Source organism: Pongo abelii, chromosome 9 (genome assembly GCF_028885655.2).
Source record: "Pongo abelii isolate AG06213 chromosome 9, NHGRI_mPonAbe1-v2.0_pri, whole genome shotgun sequence".
Lineage (NCBI taxonomy): Eukaryota > Metazoa > Chordata > Mammalia > Primates > Hominidae > Pongo > Pongo abelii.
Window position 1 is genome coordinate 2914115 of NC_071994.2, and position 24948 is coordinate 2939062.

The 24948-nt window shown below is 61.3% G+C and overlaps 1 protein-coding gene across 2 annotated transcripts; it reads left to right on the plus strand.

Moving 5' to 3' along the window:
• Positions 1 to 1101: 1101 nt before the first annotated feature.
• On the plus strand, positions 1102 to 24010 carry SLC22A18 (solute carrier family 22 member 18). Of its 2 annotated transcripts, none has more exons than XM_002821387.5 (11): positions 1102 to 1314; positions 2168 to 2443; positions 7145 to 7242; positions 8109 to 8269; positions 8515 to 8647; positions 15564 to 15682; positions 17033 to 17140; positions 18358 to 18458; positions 20977 to 21078; positions 21305 to 21425; positions 23774 to 24010. In XM_002821387.5, exons 2-11 carry the CDS (start codon positions 2300 to 2302, stop codon positions 23959 to 23961), a joined length of 1275 nt encoding a protein of 424 aa, XP_002821433.1. In that variant the 5' UTR covers positions 1102 to 1314; positions 2168 to 2299; the 3' UTR covers positions 23962 to 24010. The 2 variants fall into 2 exon arrangements, with proteins under 2 accessions (XP_002821433.1, XP_054380097.1); XM_054524122.2 differs by lacking the exon at positions 1102 to 1314 and adding an exon at positions 1339 to 1668.
• Positions 24011 to 24948: the final 938 nt, after the last annotated feature.

The following is a 24948-nucleotide window of genomic DNA, read 5'->3' on the forward strand; positions in this document are numbered from 1 at the left end:
CTGGTTTCTATGACCTGCCCTGGGGAAAATGGATTCTAGTTTCTAAGGCCAGCTTCGGGGAGAAATGGCGCTGAGAGACAGCAGAGCAAGAGAAGGTCAGAGAAACCTTTTTCTTCCAAAGCTGCTTCTGAGGCCTTCATTTTGGGGTATTCTTTTCTGATGCCCAACATACCTGAGCTGCTGAACCAAGGGTAGCTGCTGAACCACTCCCATGATGACTTGGAATGGCTTAGCTAGCCGGCCTTGGGCCACCTAGCTCTGGCCCTTGCCCACCAGGACTCTGGCCGGCTCTCACTCGCCTCTGCGATGTCCGGCCCGCCCTGTCTCACCCCTGCAGTTCTCTGCTCTGTTGAGCGATGATTGACACATGGCAGGGGGACATTGGTTTTGACATTTGAGCCTGTGCCCAGCCCTTGCCTGGGGAGGAGGTGGGGCAGGAGTCGTGAATGAGCATCTCCCTACTTAGTGACAGTCAGGGACGCGGAGAATGGTGCCCAGGCCAAGGGCAGGGCTCCGGCCAAATGTGCTCAGCGTGGGGTGTGTGTGCTCCAGCGGCTCCTGCTGCGGAGGGCGCCATGAGGCCTGTTTACCTGTGTGCCTGCATCTCTGGTGGCCCCTGCAAGGGTGGGGAAGTGGCAGAAAGGGTGAAATGGGGAAAAGCGGGCTCTCAGCTGCTCCTAGCAGCCTCCGGGTCTGGGGAGGGAAGTGAGGAGGGGCCCAGAGCTGTCTCCTGGTCACTCTTCTGGGGCTCTGTGCAGACCCTTCGCAGGGCCAGGCTACACAACACCCTCTACCACCTCCCCTGACTTCTTCCCCTAACCCCTCATCACCATTCCTCCACTTTTCTCTCCCCGCCCCTGCCTCCCCTCCATTCTCTCCTTCCCTCCACCTCCGGGTCCCATCCCCTGCCCGCACTACCCCTCCTCAGGCCCAAAGCGGACACCTGTGCTGCCTGAGGGTCAGAGTGTCCACCTCCAGCAGCCCGGGCACCGGGCAGGATTCAAGCTGGAGGGGGCTGGGGCGGGCGAAGCCGGGCACGGGGCGAGCCCACTGGTGGGCGGGGCAGGGGCGGGTCCTTCGAGGGGAGGGGCGGGCTCGGCCAGTGAGAGCGCAGAAACCGTGGCACGGGCGTTCCCGGAACTGGAGATTGCAAAGCGCGAGGGCTGGAACTCAGACCCAGAGGGGCGGTCCCTGTGGCAAGTCATCCCCCGAAAGGGCGGGGCCGGGGCTCATCCCGGAAGGACCGGTGTCTAGGTCACCCGGGAGCGCTCACCCCACCGGCACCCGTGCCCAAGGCCGCCCCTGCAAAGGCAGGTACTCGAGCACACTCCGGCGAGGGCGGCCTCTGAGCCCCGAACCCCGAACTCCGGCGCAGCGTCGCACCTCTGCCCAATGAGGTGCCCCTGACGTGCCTGCTGCGGCTGCCCTGCTCCCCCCAGCCTCCCCGCATCCTGGGATGGGGGAGGGCGCCAGGCGCAGCTCCCGGGCCCTCAGGGGTCTCCCCGCCCTGCCCCACCAGCCTGGGTTCCGTACCTCGGGGCCCAGATGTGCAGTCAGCTGTTAATGTGGCAAAATTTGGGGAAGACCTCTGCAGCCGCAAAATCCAGGTCCCACCAGTTGGGGGCCGGGCGGGGAAGGGTGGGGACAGACAGCACTCAGCTGTGGGAGGTGAGGCAGAGCTACCCTGCCTGGGGAGCCTGGAAGGCTGAGCTGTGTCTCCCCTACGCAAGACCATTCCAGAAGCCCCTTGGAGCTCTGGCTGCTGGCCACAGGGGAAGGTAGACCTTCCCTGAGAGCTGCACTGTGTTGGGGACAGGGCCACTGTGGGCCTATGGAGGACCTCCAGGCACAGGGAACCACATCAGCCCTGGCCACAGAAGGTGCTGATGATTTGAGGTGGACTCAGCCACCACTCCGAGCTTCTGCCTCCCTCTAAAAGTGGGGCATGGCGCCTTCCTGTGTCAGGCAACCAGGCACTGAGCCTGGCCCACCTGCAGGGGTGGGGCAGAGCAGCTTGTCCCTGTCTCCCCTCCCCTGGAGGCTGTGTGCCTGGAGACCAGAGCTGTCAAAAGTGGAGGAGGGGGGCCCCCTGATGTGTCCTCTAAGGTCCAGGTAGCAGGAGAGCTCCACTGGGGAGGGGGTCCTGCAGTGCTGTCCTCTCTTGTAGGCAAGGCCAGGCGGGTGCTGCCTGGGACCCAGTGACTCAGCACCCCTGCCCGGATCAACTGGACTTTTGCCCCCTGCTCCGCCAGCCTCCTGCTTGGATCTCTCCTGGGTCTCCCTGCCGCGCCTGTCCAGGATGCAGGGAGCTCGGGCTCCCAGGGACCAGGGCCAGTCCCCCGGCAGGATGAGCGCTCTAGGCCGGTCCTCGGTCATCTTGCTTACCTACGTGCTGGCCGCCATAGAACTTACCTGCCTCTTCATGCAGTTCTCCGTCGTGCCAGTGAGTAACACACCCCAGCCAGGGCTGAACCGCTGTTCCTCCTGCCCTCCATCTGGGCCATCGGAGAGAGTGGGGGTGGGGGTTTCATGCTGCCAGGGCCCCTCCCAGTTGGGACTCCATGCCACGCTTAAGCTGAGTAAGTTAAGGACTCTGCCTCTGGACCCCCGTTAGCACATCCTGTGCTCCAGCTGCAGTGCCAGCCCCGGGAGAAGCCACGGGGAGCCACCCCACTTCCCTCCTGGGGGCAGCACCTCCTCAAACCTTCCTAGCGCTGTTCCTCCTGCCTCTCACCCAGCAGCCTTTGCCCTCTGGAGTCCCTGCCCCAAGGGCTGTTCAATCCGGTGTGGCTCTGGGCAGATCACCCCTCAGAGAGGCTCTCCTTGCACCTGCCCGCAGCTTCTATCTCTCCCCTCCATCTTCTTGGGTCCTTGTTGTCCACTAAATGATCTGTGGTGGCAAACTGATCTCAAGCTTTTTCATGCAGGAGATAGAATGCTGTCTTATTTTATTATCTCGGTTGCCAAATGCAGAGACATTTCATTGGCAAATTCATGTTAGTTTAGTGTATCATTCAGTAGTCTACAGCACCATGTGTGGCTCTGGAAGCTGTAATCGTAATGATGAAATTATATTCACCAAGTATGGAGAGGCTTGGGAACAAAGTCTCACATCACCAAGAAGCTCAGGCAGAGTCAGGGCCAACCTCGGCCCTTCCTGTGTTTGCTTCTGGGAAGCCCGGCATGCGTGGGCTCAGACACCTGCCCTCCTCCTCTCAGCCCTCAGATCCCGGACCTGGGTATCTAGGTGGGAGTGGGGATGGGCCTTTGGCACCATTCCGGGCCTGGCAGAGGCTCCCAGCCCAATGGTGAGCCTAAGGATCCCTCCCTGCCATGCCTCAGGAGCCCCGCCCACTCCTGCTAAATGGCTTGGGTCAAGCCCTGAATCTCCTCCCTACCAGTGGGGAAGGCTGGGCAGGAGCCTTGGTTTTCTCATCATAAAATGGGTAATAACAGTCCCTCCCTGCAGGGTTGGTGCGGGGAAGAGTGAATGAGGAGTCAGAACCTTTCCCACAGCTGGGCACAGAGCACAGGTGGAGTGGCTTCAGCCGCCCATCGACTCTCATGGGGAGTAACTCCGTGCTGAGTGCCCAGGAGCTGACCCTGATGTCAGAACCTGAAATACTGCAGAGTGTAAAAGTCCTCAACAGTCCACTCCGTCGGAGCTGGTGGTCCACACACACACGGGCTGCAGTGGGAAGGGGGCGAGGTCTTCTTCATAGAGAAGGCGACCTTGGAGCAGGGCTGGAAGGAAGCAGGAGAGGCCCCGGGGCAGTGGAGAGACCAGAGTGGCCAGAGTGGACCGGTTGAGGCCAGAATGGGACCACGCCCAACCTGCTGCTCAAAGAACTCTGAGCTGGTGATGGCTGTGGAGGAGGTGAGAGGTGGCTGGATTTTGCATGTGTTGTCAATGGACTGTAGTGGGTGTGAGAGAAAGCAGGGCTCAGGGAGCACTGAAGATTTGGGCCTGAGCCCATAAGGAAGGAGGCATGGACAGGAGGAGAGGCAGTCTTTGGGGAAAGATGGGAGCCCAGTTGGGGACAGGTTGAGTTTGAGACTATTTTAGACCCCAGTGAAGAGCCGCAGGGAGCTGGACACAAGGCAGTTCAGCGCAGAGGCTCTGGGGTCCTGCAGCATGGAGAGGGTCATGGGGTGGGCTCCCCCAGAGGGCAGGGAGGCTGGAGGTCGGATGAGCGGGGGGAACTGGCAGTGGTGGCAGAGGACCCAGCACAGCCCAGAGCAGCAGACCATGATGGAGGAGGGAAGAAGCCACGAAGGCAACTGTCACTCAAGTGGGAGGCGTGCCGAAGCGGACCACTGGAGGCAGCAGTGTGGGGTCAATGGGGACCTCAGGGAGAGGGGAGACAGCAGGAGGTTTTTTGGCCTTGCGATAGTTTGCTCAGAATGAAGGTTTCCAGCTTCATCCATGTACAAAGGACATGAACTCATCCTTTTTTATGGCTGCATAGTATTCCATGGCTTATATGTACCGCATTTTCTTAATCCAGTCTGTCATTGATGGACATTTGGGTTGGTTCCAAGTCTTTGCTATTGTAAATAGTGCCGTGATAAACATACGTGTGCATGTGTCTTTATAGTATAGTCCCCTGCGGCCTGCTCCAAGGGCTGGGAGAAAAGGAAAGAGATGGAAAGAGAGGAGGCTGTAAGGTGAGGCAGCTGCTCAGAGCTCTGCCCACAAATATGTGGGAGTAGTCAAGAGAAGGCAAGAGAAGTAACAGGATGTGAGCTTGCTCCATTGGCCCCCGCCAAGGGGATTGTGCAGAGAAACGGGGAGAGAGGAGCACTGGGAGCTTGCTCCAGTGGGTGCCCCCACAGAAGGGGATTGTGCAGAGAAACGGAGAGAGGAGCATTGGGAGCCCTGCCCTTGAGGAGGCAAAAGGTTGGGATGTGACACAGGCAGGGAGGATGACTTGGGTAGGCGAGGACAGGTGGGCAGGTGTGGGGATGAGAAACTCAGCATCCTCTATGAACAGACACTTCTCAAAAGAAGACCTTTATACAGCCAACAGACACATGAAAAAATGCTCATCATCACTCGTCATCAGAGAAATGCAAATCAAAACCACAATAAGATACCATCTCACACCAGTTAGAATGGCGATCATTAAAAAGTCAGGAAACAACAGATGCTGGAGAGGATGTGGAGAAATGGGAACACTTTTACACTGTTGGTGGCACTGTAAACTAGTTCAACCATTGTGGAAGACATGTGGCGATTCTTCAAGGATCTAGAACTAGAAATACCGTTTGACCCAGCGATCCCATTACTAGGTATATACCCAAAGGATTATAAATCATGCTACTATAAAGACACATGTACACATATGTTTATCACAGCACTATCTACAATAGCAAAGACTTGGAACCAACCCAAATGTCCGTCAATGATAGACTGGATTAAGAAAATGTGGCACATATAAACCATGGAATACTATGCAGCCATAAAAAAGGATGAGTTCATGTCCTTTGTACATGGATGAAGCTGGAAACCATCATTCTGGGCAAACTATCGCAAGGACAGAAAACCAAACACCACATGTTCTCACTCATAGGTGGGAATTGAACAATGAGAACACTTGGACACGGGGCAGGGAACATCACACACTGGGGCCTGTCATGGGGAGGGGGGAGGGAGGAGGGATAGCATTAGGAGATATACCTAATGTAAATGACGAGTTAATGGGTGCAGCACACCAACATGGCACATGTATACATATGTAACAAACCTGCACGTTGTGTACATGTACCCTAGAACTTAAAGTATAATAAAAAAACAAAAAGAGAGAGAAAAAAAAAGAGAAGCTCAGCATCCTCACACTAGCAGCGCTGGGGAGGGGAGGGATGGAGGAGGCAGAGGTTTACTAGGGGAATGTGGGGTAATTGTCAGGTCAAGCTCACAAACAAAGGAGAGATCTGGCAGACAGGGCTTTCCCATCCTCGAGGGAGCGGGGATGGAGCTGAAGGAAGGAGTCTGGGGTTGGGGGATGGAGGGGTTACTGACTGCCCTTGGGACTGAAGTGCGCTGGGGAGAATTTGTGTGGACCAAGGGCGACAGTGGAAAGAAGGGGAGTGGGACGCCAAGACTGAGCTTAGGGAAAGATCCAGGGGAGGGAGAGGGGGCAGTGTATTAGCATCTGGGGCTGCCATAACAAAGTATCCAAAACCCTGGGGTCTTAGAGCAACAGAAGCCTATTGTCTCACACTTTGGGAGGCCAGAAGTCTGAGATCAAGGCTCCCTCTGAAACCCACGGGGGAGGATCCTTCCCACCTCTTCCAGCCCCTGGGAGCCCAGACATCCCTTGGCTTGTGGCCACATCACTCTGTCTTCCCATGGATTTTACAACATCATCCCTCTGAGTGTGTCTGTGTCCCAAATTCTCCTCCTAATGAGGACACCGGTCACATTAGATCAGGGCCCTCCCTCATGTCCTCACTGTAACCTGATTAACCCCATTTCCTAAGAATGTCACATTATGAGGTTCTGGGGGTTAAGACATATGAATCTGGGGGTACACAATGAAGCCCATAATAAGTGACATCACTGGAAGGAGGGTTGGGAACTCAGAGGCAGGGGCAGGGGGAGGAGCGGCTGCAGGGGGACCAAATCACAGAGAATTAGGGAAGGATAGAAGGGTGTCCCTGGGAGGGATGCTGTCATGGACCTACTCCTCCAGAGGGGCTAAAGGGCTGGGGCCTCACAGAGCACTGTGTCCTGCTGGGCAATGGGCCACCTCTTGGAGGTCACTTGGGGGCCTTGGGACAATCTGTTGCTGGCCAGGACAGTGCTGCTGGCTTCCCCCACAAAGTTTTGAATGAATGAAGACAAAATGGTGGGGGTCAGGTGCCTCTCTGAGGCGTGCCCCCAGAGGGGAAGGACCCTAGAGGCCACCATGGGCTCCCGCCTAGGAGAGGAATAGCAAGGACCCTAGAGACCACAACAGGCTTCTGCCTAGGAGAGGAGGAGCAGGGTCCCCCTGGGAAGGGCCCCTCGATGGTCACACTGTGTAGTCAACAGAGCCCAGGCCCTCGGTCCCCTCCCACCCCCTGCCCATCCAGGGACCCCAGATTCCAGGCCCTGCAGTCTTTCCCAGCCCCTCCCCCTGGGCTCCCTCCTGTGTTTCAGTACCTGTCTCGGAAACTGGGCCTGGATTCCATTGCCTTCGGCTACCTGCAAACCACCTTCGGGGTGCTGCAGCTGCTGGGTGGGCCGGTGTTTGGAAGGTACAGTGTGTGTGTGTACAGGGGGCTCTCCCCACAGTGACCCAGGCCCCCTCTCAGACACCATGGGCTCAGACCGGCCAGGTTCCCCGACCCCACACCGGACCCCCCTGGGATGACGGCACTCCTGTGTCACAGGCCGATGGGGGTGCAGAAGAACTTTGGCCCCTGGTAGGCTCCCAGGTGTCCCACCCACGCCTTCTACTACTCCTGCCTGTGGCCAGAGAGAGAGTGTGATTGGTGAACACCTCGTGGCTGTAAGCACCAGCCCATAGGCCTGCCGAGACCAGGCAGGAGGGACTTTGGGGGCTCCATACACCCAGGGTCTCAGTGCTGTGGGAACACTGAGCTTGAGACAGGACGGGGACATCCTCCCACAAGCCACAGTGGACAGGGGAGCAAGGGACACGTATTGGGAGTTGCCTCTTCAGAGCAACCTGTAGGCAGAAATGAAGGGTTCCGCAGGCAGCAGACCAGCAGCGGTCTCTGGGAGGGTTTCCAGTGGCCCAGAACAGAAGGGAGAAAGGCACTGCTTTCTCAGACCCAACCTGAGAAACGCTTTCTGTAAAACGCGGGCCCATCCCTTGGTCCCCTGGGATTCCACCATTTATTTTTACACGGAGTTGGTCTTTGCCCTGGGTCAGACTCCCAGCTCAGTGAAGCTGTCTGCGCACAGCCCCACTGGGACTCTGGGGAAACTGAGGCCCTGAGAGGAGGGAGGCCTCCCAGCAGCCGCCTAGGCGCCCCCGCCGGCCGTCCCCATCCGCACTCCAGCCTCCCCGGTCAGCCCCGCTTGGGCAGCCCCTGGACGGGGGGAAAGGGGACCCTGACAGCCTCCGTGAGGGTCTGACCCGCCCCTCGGCCCCCAGGTTCGCAGACCAGCGCGGGGCGCGGGCGGCGCTCACGCTCTCCTTCCTGGCTGCCTTGGCGCTCTACCTGCTCCTGGCGGCCGCCTCCAGCCCGGCCCTGCCCGGGGTCTACCTGCTCTTCGCCTCGCGCCTGCCCGGAGCGCTCATGCACACGCTGCCAGGTAGGGCCGGGGGACTGGAGTCCAGGTGGGGCCGGGTCGGGGGCAGCCTGCGGAGGACCCGGGACACCGCCAGGGAGGTCTGCGTGCGCGCGGGGTCTGGCCCTAAGGGCTGGACGGGGGTGGGGGGCGACGTGGGGCGTGGCTTGTGGAGGGGCAGGTCAGGGGTGGAAGGGGCTTGGGGAGGTTGGTGGGGGAGGGCCCCACCGAGGGGCTTTCGCCGCTCAGCTCCCCCGCCCCGTTCCCAGCCGCCCAGATGGTCATCACGGACCTGTCGGCACCCGAGGAGCGGCCCGCGGCCCTGGGCCGGCTGGGCCTCTGCTTCGGCGTCGGAGTCATCCTCGGCTCCCTGCTGGGCGGGACCCTGGTCTCCGCGTACGGGTGAGTGGTGGGGGCCGGGGCGGAGGCTGTGGGTCAGGACGCCCACGGCTGGGTCGGCCCCGCCCCGCCCCCTCTCGGCCTCGGTTTCCCCTTTTGCTCGTGGGGCGTGAGTGGCCACGTGATGTGGCTACAGGGCACGTCTGGCCCCGCTCGAGGCCTAGGCCTGACCTCCCGGGCTGGCTGGCCCTAGATAGGGCCAGGTGATATCTCAGTGCTGTCCGGGGCTCGACTGGACTGCCAAGCTGTCCACGCACAGCCCCACTGGGACGCTGGGGAAACTGAGGCCCTGAGAGGAGGGAAGCTTCCCAGCAGCCTCCTGCTGGGGACAGGAGCACCCTGGGACTGGGATGCTGTGGCAGCGGGGCTGAGCTCTTGGATGGTGCCCAGAGCACACCTCCCTCTCCGGATGTCTCTAGGGCTGTGCTGCGGGCCTTGTTTGAGGCCCTGAACGTTCTCCCAGCATTTTCATTGGAGCCTGGGCTGGGGACTGATGGCTGCTGATGGCTGTAAGCAGGAGGTGGAGTGGGGTGGGGTGGGTAGTTTGAACACCTAAACATTGCCCCCAGGACTCTGGTTCTAGAATACAGTGGCAGACAACACAGGCTGAGTCCCTGGGATGAAGGGAATGTGATAGGAATTCCCTTAACATCAGGCTGAGCTACATGGAGCAAAAAGTCACAAAGTAGAACTGGGGGCTTGATGGATGGGATCACTAGGGCCTGTCAGAGGAGGTGGCATCTGAGTCGAGGCCTGAAGCAGGAGAGGGAGGCAAAGAAACCACGGTGCAGAGGCCTTGGGTGTGGAAGCCAGGGGGCCGTGTGGCTGGAGGGAGGGGGAAGGGGCAGGCACCAGGCCGGGGTGCCCTGGGTGGCACAGCAGGGGTGAGAATGGGGGGTGAGCACCCCTGCGGGGAGACCAGTAGGACAGCCATTGTGCCAGCCGAGGTGGGGGAGGACAGTGGCTGGATGGGAGGGGACCATGATGAGAGAAAGCAGAGGGTAGATTCTGGCTGGGTTTTGCCAGTGGGTGGGATGTGGGTGTGAACTCAAGATGGCAGTGCCAAGGCCGTGCCTGACCCTGGGGAGCCTGGTGCCTTGCACAGAGGCCCAAGCAGCCTGGGGCACCACTGGGATTTGGGTCTTGTTCAGGCCCAGCCTGGGTGCCTGTCAGGCACTCCAGGGAGCTACTGAGTAGGCACCCAGATAAGGGGGAGAAATGGGGTGCATCTTCAAGTATGGGTGGCTCGGAGCCCTGCGCCCCCCCAGCACTTCATGTTTCGGGTCTGGGAGGCGAGGAGGGAGCACGTCCTGGGAGCCAAGGGCCACGGGATTTGTGGGGGTCAGGGACCCGTGCCTCTACCACTGGTGGCCAAGGAAGCCACAGTGGCCCAGCATCTGCAGCAGGGAGGCCACCCCAGTTCTGGACCAGCACTGCCCCCCTAAGCCAGTGCCGGCCGCAGAAGCCTCTTGCAATAGACGGGTCAAGGGAAATGGGGAGAAAAGAGACGGGGTCAGGAAGTCGTGCTATAAATGGGGGCAGAGGTGGGTCCAGGAGGCTATGCTCAGGGTGGGAGGAGCCATGGGGAGGCTCCCCAGGGAGAGGAAAGGGCTGATGTGGCAGCCGAGCACATTGCTGGTGGGGCGTCCCTGGAGGATGGGGCTTAGGGCACTTGTGTGGGCAGCTCTGGTGGGACAGCAGGGACGGCTCGCCCTGGGGCCAGGGGGCTGGCAGGTGTGAGGTGTGGGGAGCCGGCACCGCCCAGGGCCTGTCTCTCCAGGGTAGCCAGGGTGAGGAAGGGTGTGAGGAGGGCACGGGGAGGAGCGCTGGGCCCCAGCAGGTGGCTGAGCTGGGCGGTCGCCGTCCCAGGGTGCTGCCCACCCCCGGGTACTCTGCCGGCTCAGGGCCCAGCCGCCTGCTGCCGCCTCTTTCCCTGGCCAGCCTTCCTCACCTATGAAATGGGCCCTCCCCTGCCCTTACTCGCCCACAAGGTTGCTGGGAGGGTCTGAGCTCGCTCAGGCAGTGAGCCGTGGCCATGGTGCTGGAGCAGCTCAGCACACACGCCTCCTGCAGGCCCGTCTGCCAGGCCACAGGTCCCCTCCTGTCCTCCCCTGCCCTTTCCCCCATCCCAGCTGCTGACCCAGAAGACACCACTCATGTCCCTCTCCCTCCCAGTAGCTGCCAAGACAGCCTCTACCTCTGCCCACACCTGCCAGAACATTCCGTTCGCTTCCCTGCCTCCATTCATCCCAAGATCTGAGGCGCTTTACAATCTTGACGTTTCATAACCAGACCAGCTGTGACATTTCCTTTGATGGGAGGGGTGACTGAGGCCCAGGAGATGATGAGGCTCCCTCCATGGAGCTCCCCAGTCCCCATCCAAGGCCCAGGCAGTGTGGGACTCCCTCAGGTTCCTCATACCACACCCAAGACATGGGGTGCTGCTTGGGCACTGTGGCAAAAGCTGGCTGCCCAGAGTGGTGGTGGCACAGGAGGGCTGCGGGGGTGACCTTGTGGCTGGTACTCTGCCTTTGTCCAACCCAGACAGGGTGAGGGAGGCCCACACCTCCTCCTCGGGGGCTCACCCAAGGCAGTGGGGCCAGGTGCCAGCCAGGCTCCAAAGCCTGGTGCCCCATGGCAAGGGCCAGCCCCCTGGCCCTCTCGGTCCGGCTGCCCCGACGCCCGCAGCCTGCTCTGGCTCCTGGCCTAGCGCGGGGCAGGAGTCTGTGAACACGCCCCACCTTGCTCCTTGAAGCCTTCCTGCCCTTCCTTGATGGAAACCAAGGCACAACGTGCGTGGGCTCTCCCTCCCTGCTCACCCACCTGTGTATCCCATTCCCCTGGAAGGCCCCAGTCCTGCCTCATCCGCACCCACCTGGGCAGTAGGTGGGAGGAGGAAGTGGACTTGGCACCCACAAGCTGCGGGGGCGGGCACTGGTATAACTGGTTTGGGCCCAGCCTCCAGAGCCCAGGGCTGAGAGGCCAGGCTGGCCTGAGGAGGGACCCGGGACCTGAGTCACTGCACACACGCTGGGTGGGGGGTGGTTCTGTGACTCATGTCCTGAGCCCAGCCCCTCACAGCCTGGGGAGGGATGGGGAGAGCCCATAGAGTCCTATCCTGCGCCAGACAGCAGGGAGCCCTGCGAGGTTTGCCTTCTCCAGGTGGACAGGCAGCCACCAGGGCAATGCCTGTGCCATGGGGGTGCCAGGGCCCTGTGGGCAGTACACCCCTGCCCAGCCAAGAAAAACAAGGAGCCAGGGGCACTGGAGCTCAGAGAGGGAGGAGGGGATGGGAGGGGAGGGGAGCAGCGCCCCATATGACCCACGGCACCCCAAGTGCTGAGCGGAGGCTGAGGAGTTGCAGGGGTGTTTGTAACAGGGCACCTGCTGTACAGGGAAGGGGCTTTCGGGGGCAGGTAGATGCAGGGCAGGGGCTGGCAGGCAGCTGAGGGGGCAGCAGGATATGGGGGACCCAGGCCCGCCCCCACCCCAGCCAGGTGACTCAGCCACTGCCTTAGTCCGTGTGCCTCGCAGTGCCCAGGACACTCCAGTTCTTTCTGTTCTTCCCACAGCGGGGAGGGAGAAGGCCCCGCTGAGATGGTTCTGGCCCGGCTGTCCCTCAGGACAGCTCTGCTGAGCAGCAGGCTGGACAGGCCTCCTGCTGGGCCCGTGAGTCACTCCAGTCTCAGAGCCCATTTGGGGCAGGAGGGAGCTTGTGGTTTGGTCGGAGGGCTACGTGTTTGGGGAATAGGGGGACCAGGTATGGGGAGACACGAGGACTGGGAAGGGTCAGGCCAGAGGGGCCTTTAGGACCTTCTGGGGACACCCTGGAAGGCAGAGGGCAGCTGTGTTAGGAATGGCATGGCAAGATGTTCATTTTCAGACATGGTTCTAACTGCAGCATCCTGGAGCATGGATGACTTCTCTCAGCCCTGGGCTGGACATCCAGGGACGCTCTGGATGGCCCCCTGCCCCATCCTCTTGTGAGCTAGGTGTCCCACGAAGCCAGGTCCCAGCTGACCTTGCCTCAGCCCCACCTGTGGGTTTGCTCCTGGCAGCAGGATGACCTGGGCACATGCTGTCACCTTGTGCATCCCCTCTCAGAGTTCAGAGTAAGGTGAGGCTTGATGAGGGCTTGTTACTGTAGACCACACAGAAGCCCAGACTTCAGCAGAGGTTCCTGGAGACGCGGCTGAAAGCCAGCTCCATGCCCTGCTGTCTGGGCAGCCTCAGGTGTGGGCTGTGGTTGTGGGCAGGATGCAGGTGGGCCGGGCCCTGCAGGTCCAGAGGGGCCCCAGAACAGTGGAGTTAGGGGCAGCGGCAGCTGTGAGCCCAGCCCTCATTTGCATATAAGGAAATGAGGTCACCTAACAGGTAAGCAGCAGAGAAGGGACAGAGGCTCTGGGTCCCCTGAGTCCTGTCCAGTGTCCTTTCAACAGCATCTATGTGTCCAGATATGTGTCCTATAATCCATTCAACTGAAAGAGAAGGAGGAGACAAAGACAAATTAACCTGTCCCCACCTTCCTGGTCGTGGCTCCATTGATAAAAGTGTTAGATGCGCCCCGGGAAGCCAGCGTGCCCCTGCATCTGGCAGGTCAGGGTGAGGTTGAGGGGGGCTGAGCAGGAAGGGCTGACTGCACTGTGCTAAGGGTGCCTCGAGTTAATGGTCCTGGGGGATGCCCAGGCTGTCTGGCGTGCAGAGGCCCCAGGGCTGGGGCCAGCGTGCTGGATTTCCTTCCCACTCCTGTTTCCCTCCTGGCAGTTCGTTTGTGGGGAGCGGGAGAGAGCTGTGACTGGGGAAGGACAGCCTGCATCTCCCCCAGCAGCCACCCCCCATGGCCCCTGGCACAGTTGTGGGACCTGACTCCCTCCCTCCTGGGGCCCTCCAGGGTCCCCCAACCCCAGGCTTTCCTGTTGCCCACAGCAGCACAGGCCTTTGGTTCGCTCGCCACCACTCGAGGGCCTGGCTTCCTGCCACCATGCCTTGCTTGTCACCAGCCTCCTAAAATAGCCATCGAGGTGGCATGTCCACTCCTGTGTACTTCTGGGACATCCGGCAAATAAGGCAGGTTTTGCCCCTGCCCAGCCAGACCCTGAGCTGTGACACGCAGGCCTCTGAGGCCAGGGTCCCAAAGAAAGGGCCCTTCTCTCTGGGGCTGGCCACAGGGGCCAGGTGTCCTTCCCACGCCATATATCTGTGCCTGCTGGCTGGAGGGACAAGTTGTGGGGCCTGAGCCCAGCCCTGCCCCTTCCCTGGCATTTTCCCAAAGGAAGGGCCCATTCGTGCGGAACCCCAGCAGCCAGAAAGCCTGAGTAGCTGACGTCCTGGGCTGTGGGTGCTGCAGGGGTCGGAGCTGCCCTCCTACTAGATTGGTGGGGGCAGCAGCACAGGCGGGGTGGATGTGTCGGCCCACCCCAGACTGATGTGAGCTCAGGGGTCCCGCCTGAGAAATGAGGGGTGGCCAATGCCCAGACTCTCTGGACCCAGAGATGGCCCCACTGACTGTCCTAGTCAGTGCGGCACCAAGTCCCTTCCTTGCTCTGGCAAACGGATGCATGTAAGTGCATGTGTACAAGTTTGCACGTGTGCGTGTGTGTGTGCATGTGGCTGTGGTGAAGAGGGGCGAGGAGAGTCCTTTCTTTGAACTCCTTGGTGGGGACACGGTGGCCTGTGGCTGGCCTTGTTTTCGGGTGCCAGGGCGTCTTCCAGGACCCTGACCCCTACTGGTGCCTGTGCCCTGAGGCCCTGGCCAGGGCAGATTTGGAGGCTCTGTTGAGGCTGGGGCAGAACTTGTGCTGCCTGTGTGAACGGCTCACACATTTGTCTGATCATCTCATGATCACTGCGGTCTCCGTGCAGGGTACAAGCCCGGCCCACCTGCCCTCAGGGGCCAGATTCTCGCCAGCTGGTAAAGTGAGTCCTCAGATGGCATGCTGTCTGGGAAGGAGGGCTGGGGCCTCACCAAGAAGGGCCCTTGCAGGCTGTATAGGAGTTTGCTCAGCTGCTGAGAGGAAGGCTGTGGGTCCGGCACAGGCCTAGAGGCCTTACAGACAGGCTCAGTAGGAAGCCCCAATTTCCTCCTCTCTCTCTGAGGGGAGGGGGCTGGCTCAGCCTCCAGGAGGCAATGGTGACAGTCGAACAGCCAGCTCCAGGTGCCTGTGTTCCCAGGTGACAAGGCCTGCCGGTTCCTTCCAGGGGAATCACAGGCCAAGTTTCCAGGTGGGGAATCATGGCAGGGAAGCTGATGGTAGAGCCAGAGTCACAGGCCTTGGTAGTGGCCCAGGCAGGTGGGAAGGTGGCAAAGCAGCCTGAGGGGCACATCCGGGGCTTTGCAAGGCTCTGGGATCCCAGCCCAAAGCCCCCTCCAAGCCCAGCATGCCCCCACACTCTAGAATGTGGGGAGGGGTCTGACAGGAGGGGAAGCGGTTTCTGAAAGGCCCGCTGAATGCCAGGCCCACCCTTGCCCACTCTGGGGAGGCAGCATGGCCATCTCCATGACACAGCGCAGGTGCCCAGGTCTCGGAGAGCCCCTCCCAGGGACACGCACACCAGGCTTGCCCTTTGGAGCCTCTCCTGACCTTGGCCAGTGTGGGAGCTGCTGTCCCTGGGAGGATCCGCCGCCCGCCCCAGGCGCTCACCAGCCTGGCTTCCACACCTGCTACCCACAGGGGCTGCCGGGGCCTACATGGCGTGGCGAGGGCCAGGGATGGTGAGCGCCCCACCCATTCCTTCATCCGTCACCTAATAAATGTGCTCTGAGGGTCCCAGTCCCCACTTTTTAGGCCACAGACTGTGGGGATGTGGGAGGTCAGGTTTCAGCTATTTTAGTGCAACCGAAGGTGCATGTTGGGGGATGTGGCTGGGGCGCCTGGGCCCTGGGACCCGTGCCCTGTGCAGCCGAGGCTGTTGCCCGCAGGATTCAGTGCCCGGCCATCCTGGCTGCCCTGGCCACCCTCCTGGGAGCTGTCCTCAGCTTCACCTGCATCCCCGCCAGCACTAAAGGGGCCAAAACTGACGCCCAGGCTCCACTGCCAGGTAAGCCCCGCCAGGTACACCCTGCCCAGATGCTGGGGCAATGGAAGGCATTGGCTAGGCCTGCGTGCTCCAGCCAAGGGGTATGGGGGGGCCTGAGGGGAAATCTGGGGGCTACTCACACCCTCCTGCCTTCCTTGAACCCCTCCCAGCTGCTGACATCATAGGAGCCAAGTGAGGTGTGATCACGAAGAGGTGGAAGTGGGGTTCCGGCAGGCAAGGAGGCCCAGAGAGGCGGGGAGGCCCAGAGAGGCAGGGAGGCCCAGACAGGGAAGGTGCTAGGAGGGGAGGCCCAGAGAGATGGGGAGGCCCAGAGAGATGGGGAGGCCCAGAGAGATGGGGAGGCCCAGACAGGGAAGGCGCTAGGAGGGGAGGCCCAGACAGGGAAGGCACTAGGAGGGGAGGCCCATAGAGGCCTGGGGAGGACCAGGAAGGACCCCCAACAGGGTGGATGGGCCAGCAAGGCTCCCGAGGCTCTGAGTGTCCAGGGAGAGGCGAGGGTGCTGCCCGAGGGGTACTGATTGGTGGAGGGCAGAGGATAGTCAGGCTGGTCCCATGAGGAGAGGCCAAGGCTCCTCAGAGGGGATCCCCTCAAGGCTGGCCCCCTGCTGAACCCAGCCCCTTTGTGCCAGGCACGTGGCAGGGCCCATGCCTCGGTGCCTAGGGACTAAGAGCCCAGCCTGGGACGGATGGACCCACCTGGGACCATCCTGGGACAGGAGGCTGTGATGGAATTAACCTAGAGAGTCCAGGGGGAGGTCCGGGTGGAGATGGGCCTGTGGCGAGCACAGCAGAGCCAGAGAGGCGGGAGTCCCTGGGGCAATGAGGAGGAAGGACTCAGTGAGCCGGGCTGGGGGCCTGTGGCTTCGCACTCAGAGGTGTCCACTGGGCCAGGCCACGGCAGCGGTGACTTGTGGCCACAGAGAGTGGTACAGCATTGCCATTGTCTTCCTCTGGGCTGGTGGCCTGGTCATGCTCTGCCCCACGCCCCAGGCCAGGACCATATAGGAAGCAGCTATTGGTCCCTTGTTCAGGGACTGCCGCAGGCCTCCGCCACTGCACTCCCAGGTTGAGGCCAGTCTACCTGCCTGCAGAGGATGCTTTTCCTGAGTGCCTCTGGGGATTCAGGGGGCCCCTAGGAATGAGTAGAAGTGTGCTGAGGGGCGGTGCCCACCTGGGAGCTGGGAGCATCACCAGCTCCCATTCCCACAAGTGAGCGGCGCTGCAGCCAAGGAAGGAAGCTTTACCCTGGCAGGCGCAACAGGAGCCTCAGAGTGGTGAGGCCTGCAGCCGGGCGAGGGGTGGGCATTGGGACAATGGCCTTTGCAGGCCTGACTGGCCTCTCCGTGCCAGGCGGCCCCCGGGCCAGTGTGTTCGACCTGAAGGCCATCGCCTCCCTGCTGCGGCTGCCAGACGTCCCGAGGATCTTCCTGGTGAAGGTGGCCTCCAACTTCCCCACAGGTGAGTCCCAACTGCTGCCCCGACAGCGGCCAGAGCCTGGCAGAGTTCCAGCTGCGGCCAGAGCCCAGCCCTTCCTCTGGCCTGTGCCACAGAGAGGCACAGAGGTCCACGCAGATGTGGTAGAGCAGGCGGGAGTGGGAGGAAGGCAGAAAAGGGTCTTTCCCACCTCCTTCCAGCCCCTCCACACTGTGCACCTGCAGATCCCAGGGAGGGTCCCCACGGACAGAGGGCCTGGCTCGCAGCCATGCATCCCTGCGTGTTCCTCAGCTCTTACCCTCATACCCTGTGGCCCCACGTCCTCTCCAGACAGCCTGAGATGCAGGGACAGCAAGTCTGAGTGTCAACACTGCCTTCTGAAGTATGCTGGCCCCAGTCCCTCTCAGCAGACCCTAGGGCGTCACAGACCACAGATAGGATAGCGAGCCATGGACAAGCCCACGAGCAGCTCTGTCCCTCAGAAGCCCCGCCTGGACTCCTCTAACTGGGAAGCGAGGAAGCAGGATGGAGAACAGACCCTCAGCACTCCGACTGGCCCCGGCCTCTGTCCCACCCAGCCCACCTAGGCCAGCTCTGTTGGTTCTCAAAACTGGAACCCAAGTTACTAACCTCAGTAACAGGCCCTTTGAAGGCCCTTTTTTTGAGATCACTGACCAGGCTGGAGTGCAGTGGCATGATCTCGGCTCACTGCAGGCTCCACCTCCCAGGCTCAAGCAATCCTCCTGTCTCAGCCGCCCGAGCAGCTGGGACTACAGGCATGGGCCACCACGCTCAGCTAATTTAAGTGTTTGTAGAGACAGGGTCTCACTATGTTTTCCAGGCTGGTCTCAAACTCCTGGCCTCAATCAGTCCTCCCTCCTCGGCCTCCCAAAGTGCTGGGATTGCAGACGTGACTTTGAGGGCTCTTATAACAGAGAGCCATGGTGGGTCTTGGGGCCAAATCCTCTCACGTGGTAAGCCCTGGGTCCCTCCCTTCCAGCACCTTCCTGCTCACAGTCCAGAGCTTAGCAACCGCACGAGAGGCACTTTCCACACCAGGGATCCGGCAGAATCCCAGGGAAGGGTCTCATTGGCCCAGCTGGCATCACAGGCCCCTCCCTGAACCAGTCACCGGCCAGGGCCCAGACACCCTGACTGGCCAGGCTGCTGAGGTGGGAGGGAGGTGAGCGCCAAGGCCGTGGTGTGGAGGTTCTCACCCCTGTTCCCCTGCCCCGGCTCAGGGCTCTTCATGGTCATGTTCTCCATCATCTCCATGGACTTCTTCCAGCTGGAGGCCGCCCAAGCTGGCTACCTCATGTCCTTCTTCGGGCTCCTCCAGATGGTGAGTAGGCACACAGGGCCTGCTGGGGGGCACGGCAGGGGTCTCCAGTGGGGCAGGCCTCTGAGAGTAGAGGCTCCTTCCCGGCAGAGGCTGGGGAGCCCTTGGCCTCCCATCCGGCGCATGTCAGGGTCCACAGGGAACCAGGCATACAGGCCAGGGAGGGAGAGCCAACTGCAGTGATGGGCACACTGTGAGGACAGTGGACTCTGGCCTCTGATGGGCAGCTGGCTGGGATCTGTGGCAGCCCACCTGCCCACCAGCTGTGTGACCAGAGCAAGTCTCCCAAACTCTCCAAATCTGTCCCATGAGGCCAAAGTGCCCACCTTGCAGGGTCCTTGGCAGATGAGATGACCTAACATGGCAAAGTGCTTAGACCAGTGTGGGCCCCTTTGGAGGTCCCACAGGAGCAAGACGCCAGCCCTCAGAGGCCGCGCTGTCATGGAACGATGCCCTGAAACCCTGGCAGCTCCGATGCGGCAGGTGTCTGTCTGCCAGCCCCCCAGAACCACTCAGCTCCTGGGCCGGGGCGAGACACCTCCACCGCCAGCTCCTCTGGGCATCTGGACCAGACCCTGGGGTGATGGGGACAGGTGATGATGTGCCGCCACCCAGGATGGCCGCCTGACAGCCGGAGCACGGGGCGGGGGCTATTCTGGGACCCGCCAGGGTGGGGGTGGGGGCTCTCGGCCTCTCCGGAAGCCTGTGGCATTCCTGGCACCTCCAAGCCATCTGCTCTTCAGCCTCTGGGCCCAGGACTAGACTAGTGCTAAAATAGCTGCTCCTGGGAGGGGCTGGACCCCCACCGTGGGCAGAGAGGGCCTCTGCTTTTTTGGGCCAGGAGGGGCCACCCTGGCAGGGTAAAAAGAGATAAACAGAAAAACAACAACAGCAACAATAATAGTAACAATCCGGGGCTGGTGCCATGGGGCCTGTTCTGAACAGGCTGTGCCCAGCTCACTGCAAGGAAGGACGCTTAGCCAGACCCTGGCTGAAGCCTGCAGCTGGGCTGGACACTGCAGTCATTGGCCTGTGTTGTAGGGCACTTGGGCCTGCCATGACTGCAGTGGGGACCCTGCCTGAGACAGACAGAGCTGGGGTGGTGACCAACACCATCAGGGCACCCTTGCAGGAACTGGGCCTGGTGAACTGCCCAGGGATGGGGAAGGAGCAGGGTGAGGCCTGGGGACCCCGACACAGGCTGAGCAGCGGGAGAGGAGGCTGAGGAGGGGAAGGAGGGGACCCGCAGAGTAGCCCCTAGGCCCCAAGTCTGGCCAGAAACAGGCTTGTTAGCTCCAGGTCCATATCACAACCTGCAGGGCTCCTAAGTTCAAGCTTTTTTAAACTTAATGGGCAATCTGAGACGCAACACAAATAGGCTTCTGGCCTTGGTGTCTGAGTCCTGGATTTGAAGTCACGGCACTCACTGTGAGCCTCTCTTAGACTCACTGCACAAAGTGAGCTTGCCAGCTCTTCCTTTAAAAAACGTGTTAGGCTGGGCGCGGTGGCTCACGCCTGTAATCCCAGCACTTTGGGAGGCCGAGGCGGGTGGATCATGAGGTCAGGAGATTGAGACCATCCTGGCTAACATGGTGAAACCCCGTCTCTACCAAAATACAAAAAAAAAAAAAAAAAAAAAAAAATTGGCCGGGCGTGGTGGCGGGCGCCTGTAGTCCCAGCTACTCAGGAGGCTGAGGCAGGAGAATGGCGTGAACCCAGGAGGCGGAGCTTGCAGTGAGCGGAGATTGCACCACTGCACTCCACGCTGGGCGACAGAGCGAGACGCCATCTCAAAAAAAAAAAAAAAAGGGTGTTAAAATCCCAAAAAACCCTAAGATAAAGCAAGTGTGAAAGTAAGATTTTTAAACTGTTTATGGTTCCGGTTGGAAGCAGTTTCTGTTCTGCCTGGCAGGAATTTGGGAGAGTGACTGGTCCCCTGCAGAGGTGCTACAGGCTGGGCCTGCCTCATGGGCAGATACTGAGCCCAGGGGCTCCTCCAGCTGGGGCCACCCCTGCACTCCCAGGCGCGTTGGCCCAGCACGCCCTGCTCAGTGGAGGAGCTGAGATGACCAGATAGGGAGCCTCGCCCTGGCCTGGGAGCAGCCTGTCCCACCGAGTCCATCCCTGGGAGCAGCCTACGGCCGAGCCTGTCCCACCGAGTTCATCCCTGGGAGCAGCCTACGGCCGAGCCTGTCCCACCGAGTCCATCCCCGGGAGCAGCCTGCGGCTGAGCCTGTCCCACCGAGTCCATCCCTGGTGTCCCTGGTGTGGGCCTTTCCTTCCTCCCTTGTGGAGAGGAGCCCCCTCTCCTCAGGGACCTCGGACCCATCCTGACACAGTCACTGCTGGCGGAGTAGGGAGAGACCCCGGGGCTTGCAGATGCTGAGGGGCCTTCTCTGCAGAGGGGCCCTGGCCACCACAGGCCAGTCTGGAGGTCCCCTGCTTTGGGGGCTGGCCACAGTCCAGACGCCCCTCCCTCGCCTCCCCCATACCCACTTCTACCCTGTCTGTCTGGTTCTAGGTGACCCAGGGCCTGGTCATCGGGCAGCTGAGCAGCCACTTCTCAGAGGAGGCGCTGCTCCGGGCCAGCGTGCTGGTCTTCATCGTGGTGGGCCTGGCCATGGTGAGGGCTCCCCGCTTAGGGCCCACTCACCTGACCCTCTCACTGGGCAAGGCCACTTGGGCGGTGCCGTCTGTGCTTGAGCCCCTGGGGCCTCCTCCACCCCTCCACACCCACCCGGGGCCAACTCTTCAGCGGGGACGGCAGTCAGGGTGGACAAGTAAGACCCCAGAGAGGAGCCTGGTCCCATGAGGCCCCCACTCAGCTCGGCCCCTGCCTGCCGTCCCAGGCCTGGATGTCCAGCGTCTTCCACTTCTGCCTCCTGGTGCCTGGCCTGGTGTTTAGCCTCTGCGCCCTCAACGTGGTCACTGACAGCATGCTGACCAAGGCCGTCTCCTCCTCGGACACAGGTGAGCTGTGGCCAGCGGGTGGGGCAGCCTCCTCCAGGAAGCCCTACGAGCTACCCAGTGGGGATGGGGTGGGCAGCCTAGGGTGTGCGTGGAGTGGATAGGGTGGGGGGCCTGGGGTCTGTGTGGTTTGGGTGGAGTGGGTGGAGTGGGGGGCCTGGGGTCTGTGTGGAGTGTGTGGGGTGGGTGGGTGGGTGGGGTGTGGGGTGGGTGGAGTGGGTGGAGTGGGTGACCTTGGGGTCTGTGTGGGATGAGTAAGGTGGGGAGCCTGGGTCCTGCATGAGACTCCTGCCCTACCACCTAGCCCAGCTGGGGGCAGGCCAGGGGCCTGGGAGGGGGCTGCCCGCAGGTGGCAGTTGGCTTGGCCCTGAGAAGCACCTGAGGGCTTTGCCTGCCAGGCCTGGAGGCCCCGGGGACTTCTGAGCCCTCCTCCAGCACGGGGGTGGCCACACAAGTGCTCAGGACCTTCCTGAATGAATGAGGGAGTGAATGAATGCACACCGGTAATTAAATCCAGGAAGCCCCTAGGCCACTGCAGGGGACACAGGTCCCCCAGACATAGATCCCCCAGCCTCCACTTCGGACCCAGCTTTCTTTCTTGAGGCCTAAGAAAGCCCCTCATGCAGACGGGGGTGCCCTGGGCCCGACGGTACCCAGGCTCCTGCCCCACCCCAGGCACAGTGTGGGTACCCACTGGCCAGTGCAGGGGGCTCCTGTGGGCTGGTTGAGGTCAAAGGACTCAGGAGTCCTTTGGAGTACTGGAGATTCTTCCAGGCCTCCCCAGCAGCAGATCCAGAAAGCTCAGGGCACACATCTGACACTCCATCCACCTCCCTGTCTGCGAGGCAGCAGACCAAGGTCTAGAGGCCTGGATGTGGCCAGACTGCAAAGGGCAGGCCTCTTCTCAGGGCTGCCTGGGAACCTCCAGGGCCTTCCGGGACGGTGACTCCATGTTGCATGGGCTGGTGCAGGCTGAGCCAGGAGGGCTTCCTGGAGGAGGTTGGGTAGCACTTTGGAGAGGCCAGGAGGAAGGCACAGGAGAGGAAGCCCTGGGGAGATGAGGACCGGGCCTGGCTGGGAAGAGGCCCCTGGAGGCTGAGGGAGACCAGGCCTAGGCCACTGGGCCACGTCATGCGCAGACACCACCCCTGGCCTGGAAGGAGCCAGCACCGGGTTCCCAGCAGCAGCTTGGAAACCCAGTGACAGAAGGGGCGGGAACTGCACCCTGTGTGTGCAGAAGAGGCTGCTCTTAATGGTCCTCCATGCTGCGCCCTGAGCCCAGGTGGGGCCTGGCCAGCCCCTCATCACAGCTGACCAGCCCCGGGATTTCCAACTCCAGGAGACCTGGACTCTGAAGTCCCTGGAGACAGAGACCCTCTGGGCACAGGACCAGAGGCAGAGAGTGTCCTCCCACCTGGAGTCCTGGGGGGGTCCTCCCTCTTAGCGAGTGCTGCCCCCCGTGTTGCCCGAGTGTTGACAACAGCCACAGATGGTGCCCACGTGTCCGTCCATGCTGGGGGTAGCTAGCCAGAGGGGCATGGAGATGCGGTGTCAGGGACAGAGCAGGCTGCCGCGCAGGTGGGGGCTGTCCGGGGAGCCTTGGAAGCCACTCGGTCTTGCTCAGGGGACAGGAGGGGCAGATGGAGGGGCCCTGCATGGGCTCCCAAAGCGCCTCCCCAGCCCTGTGGGGGGAGTTCCATGGAGTAGTAGGAGCTCTGCAGGGTGGGGCGGCTGGAGGAGGGGCTGATGGCCAGGAGGGGCTGTGGGATGGGGGTGTCATGCCCACTCTGAACTCAAGCCGCAACAGTGTCTCACAGGCCAGGCTTAGCCTCCCCACTGCATCACCAGCCCTCGGTGGTGGCAGGCACCCTGGGAAACAGCCGTGAAAGCCAACTCCCTGACACCCTGGGCAGGAGGTTCCGGGCCCCAGGCACAGATGCCATCTCCCTTGGCAGGCCTGGCAGGGCGGGGCCTTCTGCGGTGACCTGTGGCCCCATTCCCAGGCTCCTCCCATGCTTGGAAACTTTCTGGAGCAGGGAAGAGACTCAGCCCAATGCCCTGGGAAGCACCCTGCATGGCTGAGAGGTCCTCGGGGAACAGGCCAGTGGGTAGAGACAGCTGCATTTGCTCCAAAGGCCGGGCGGGTGGCAGGGGGTGGGGGACTGGAGGTTAGAAGCCGGAGGTGGACAGGATGGGTGTTCGGGGAGTATTTCACCAGACTATGCAAGGTGCGGACTGCGCCGCGAGGTCAGGGTGGGTCCGGAGAGATGGGAGGCCATGGCTGCGTCCAGGAAGTGGGCAGGCGGCCCAGGGAGCTGCCCAGGGCCTGACTACCCCCATGCATCCCCCAGGGACCATGCTGGGCCTCTGCGCCTCTGTACAACCACTGCTCCGAACTCTGGGACCCACGGTCGGCGGCCTCCTGTACCGCAGCTTTGGCGTCCCTGTCTTCGGGCACGTGCAGGTTGCTATCAATACCCTTGTCCTCCTGGTGCTCTGGAGGAAACCTATGCCCCAGCGGAAGGACAAAGTCCGGTGACCGCTGCCCAGACACAGACTGGCAATAAACTCCTACTAAATCCCTCCGACCTCTTCCGGCCTGGTTTCTGCAGGCTCACGCATGGTCTGCCTGCATCCTTCAGTGAGGGATGGGGCCTCGGGCTGGAGGGCTTCCTAGAGGAGGGCGCCTACAGCTGGGCAAAGCTCTGGGGAGGACAGAACCACCCAAATTGGTTCACTGTTATTAGTACAGCCCTGAGTCCGCCCATGGAGGAGTTCCCCCTGCTGCCACACAAACAGCTCTTGCTCACATCCCAAGCAATGGGGAGCTCACTGCCCAACTCCTGCCCACAGTGTGCCTGCCCAAGAGCAGACACAGGTTGCTTTAAAAGATGAGGGAACCTGGCTGGGCGCAGTGGCTCATGCCTGTAATCCCAGTACTTTGGGAGGCCGAGGCAGGAGGATCATGAGGTCAAGAGATCGAGACCATCCTGGCCAACATGGTGAAATCCCGGCTCTTCTAAAAATATTTTTTAAAAAATTAGCTGGGTGAGGTGGTGCACGCCTATAGTCCCAGCTACTCGGGAGGCTGAGGCAGGAGAATCGCTTGAACCCGGGAGGCGGAGGTTGCAGTGAGCCAAGATCCCACCATTGCATTCCAGCCTGGCAACAGTGAGACTCCATCTCAAAAAAAAAAAAAAGATCAGGGAACCGAGGCCTTCCTAGATGGAAGGAAAAATGCCTTCACTCTGCTGAATAGCCCAGCACACAGACCCAAACCCTGGCCCCAGAACTGTACCAAGGAGGCTACCAGCCACCCGAACCCCAGCCACCCAAACTCCAGAACTGCACCACACACTGCCAGCCACCTGAACCCCAGAACTGCACCACACACTGCCAGCCACCCGAACCCCAGAACCGTACCAGGCACTGCCAGCCACCCAAACCCCAGAACTACACCACACACTGCCAGCCACCCGAACCGCAGAACTATAGCCACCTGAACCCCAGAACTACACCACACTGC

Bases quoted from the DNA above. Each gene is read 5' to 3' on its own strand.
- SLC22A18 (XM_054524122.2), top strand. From the start codon at position 1,546: ATGTGCAGTCAGCTGTTAATGTGGCAAAATTTGGGGAAGACCTCTGCA. The intron at 15,683-17,032 runs GTAAGCCCCGCC...TCTCCGTGCCAG, and splicing joins CGCCCAGGCTCCACTGCCAG to GCGGCCCCCGGGCCAGTGTG. The intron at 21,079-21,304 runs GTGAGGGCTCCC...CTGCCGTCCCAG, and splicing joins TCGTGGTGGGCCTGGCCATG to GCCTGGATGTCCAGCGTCTT.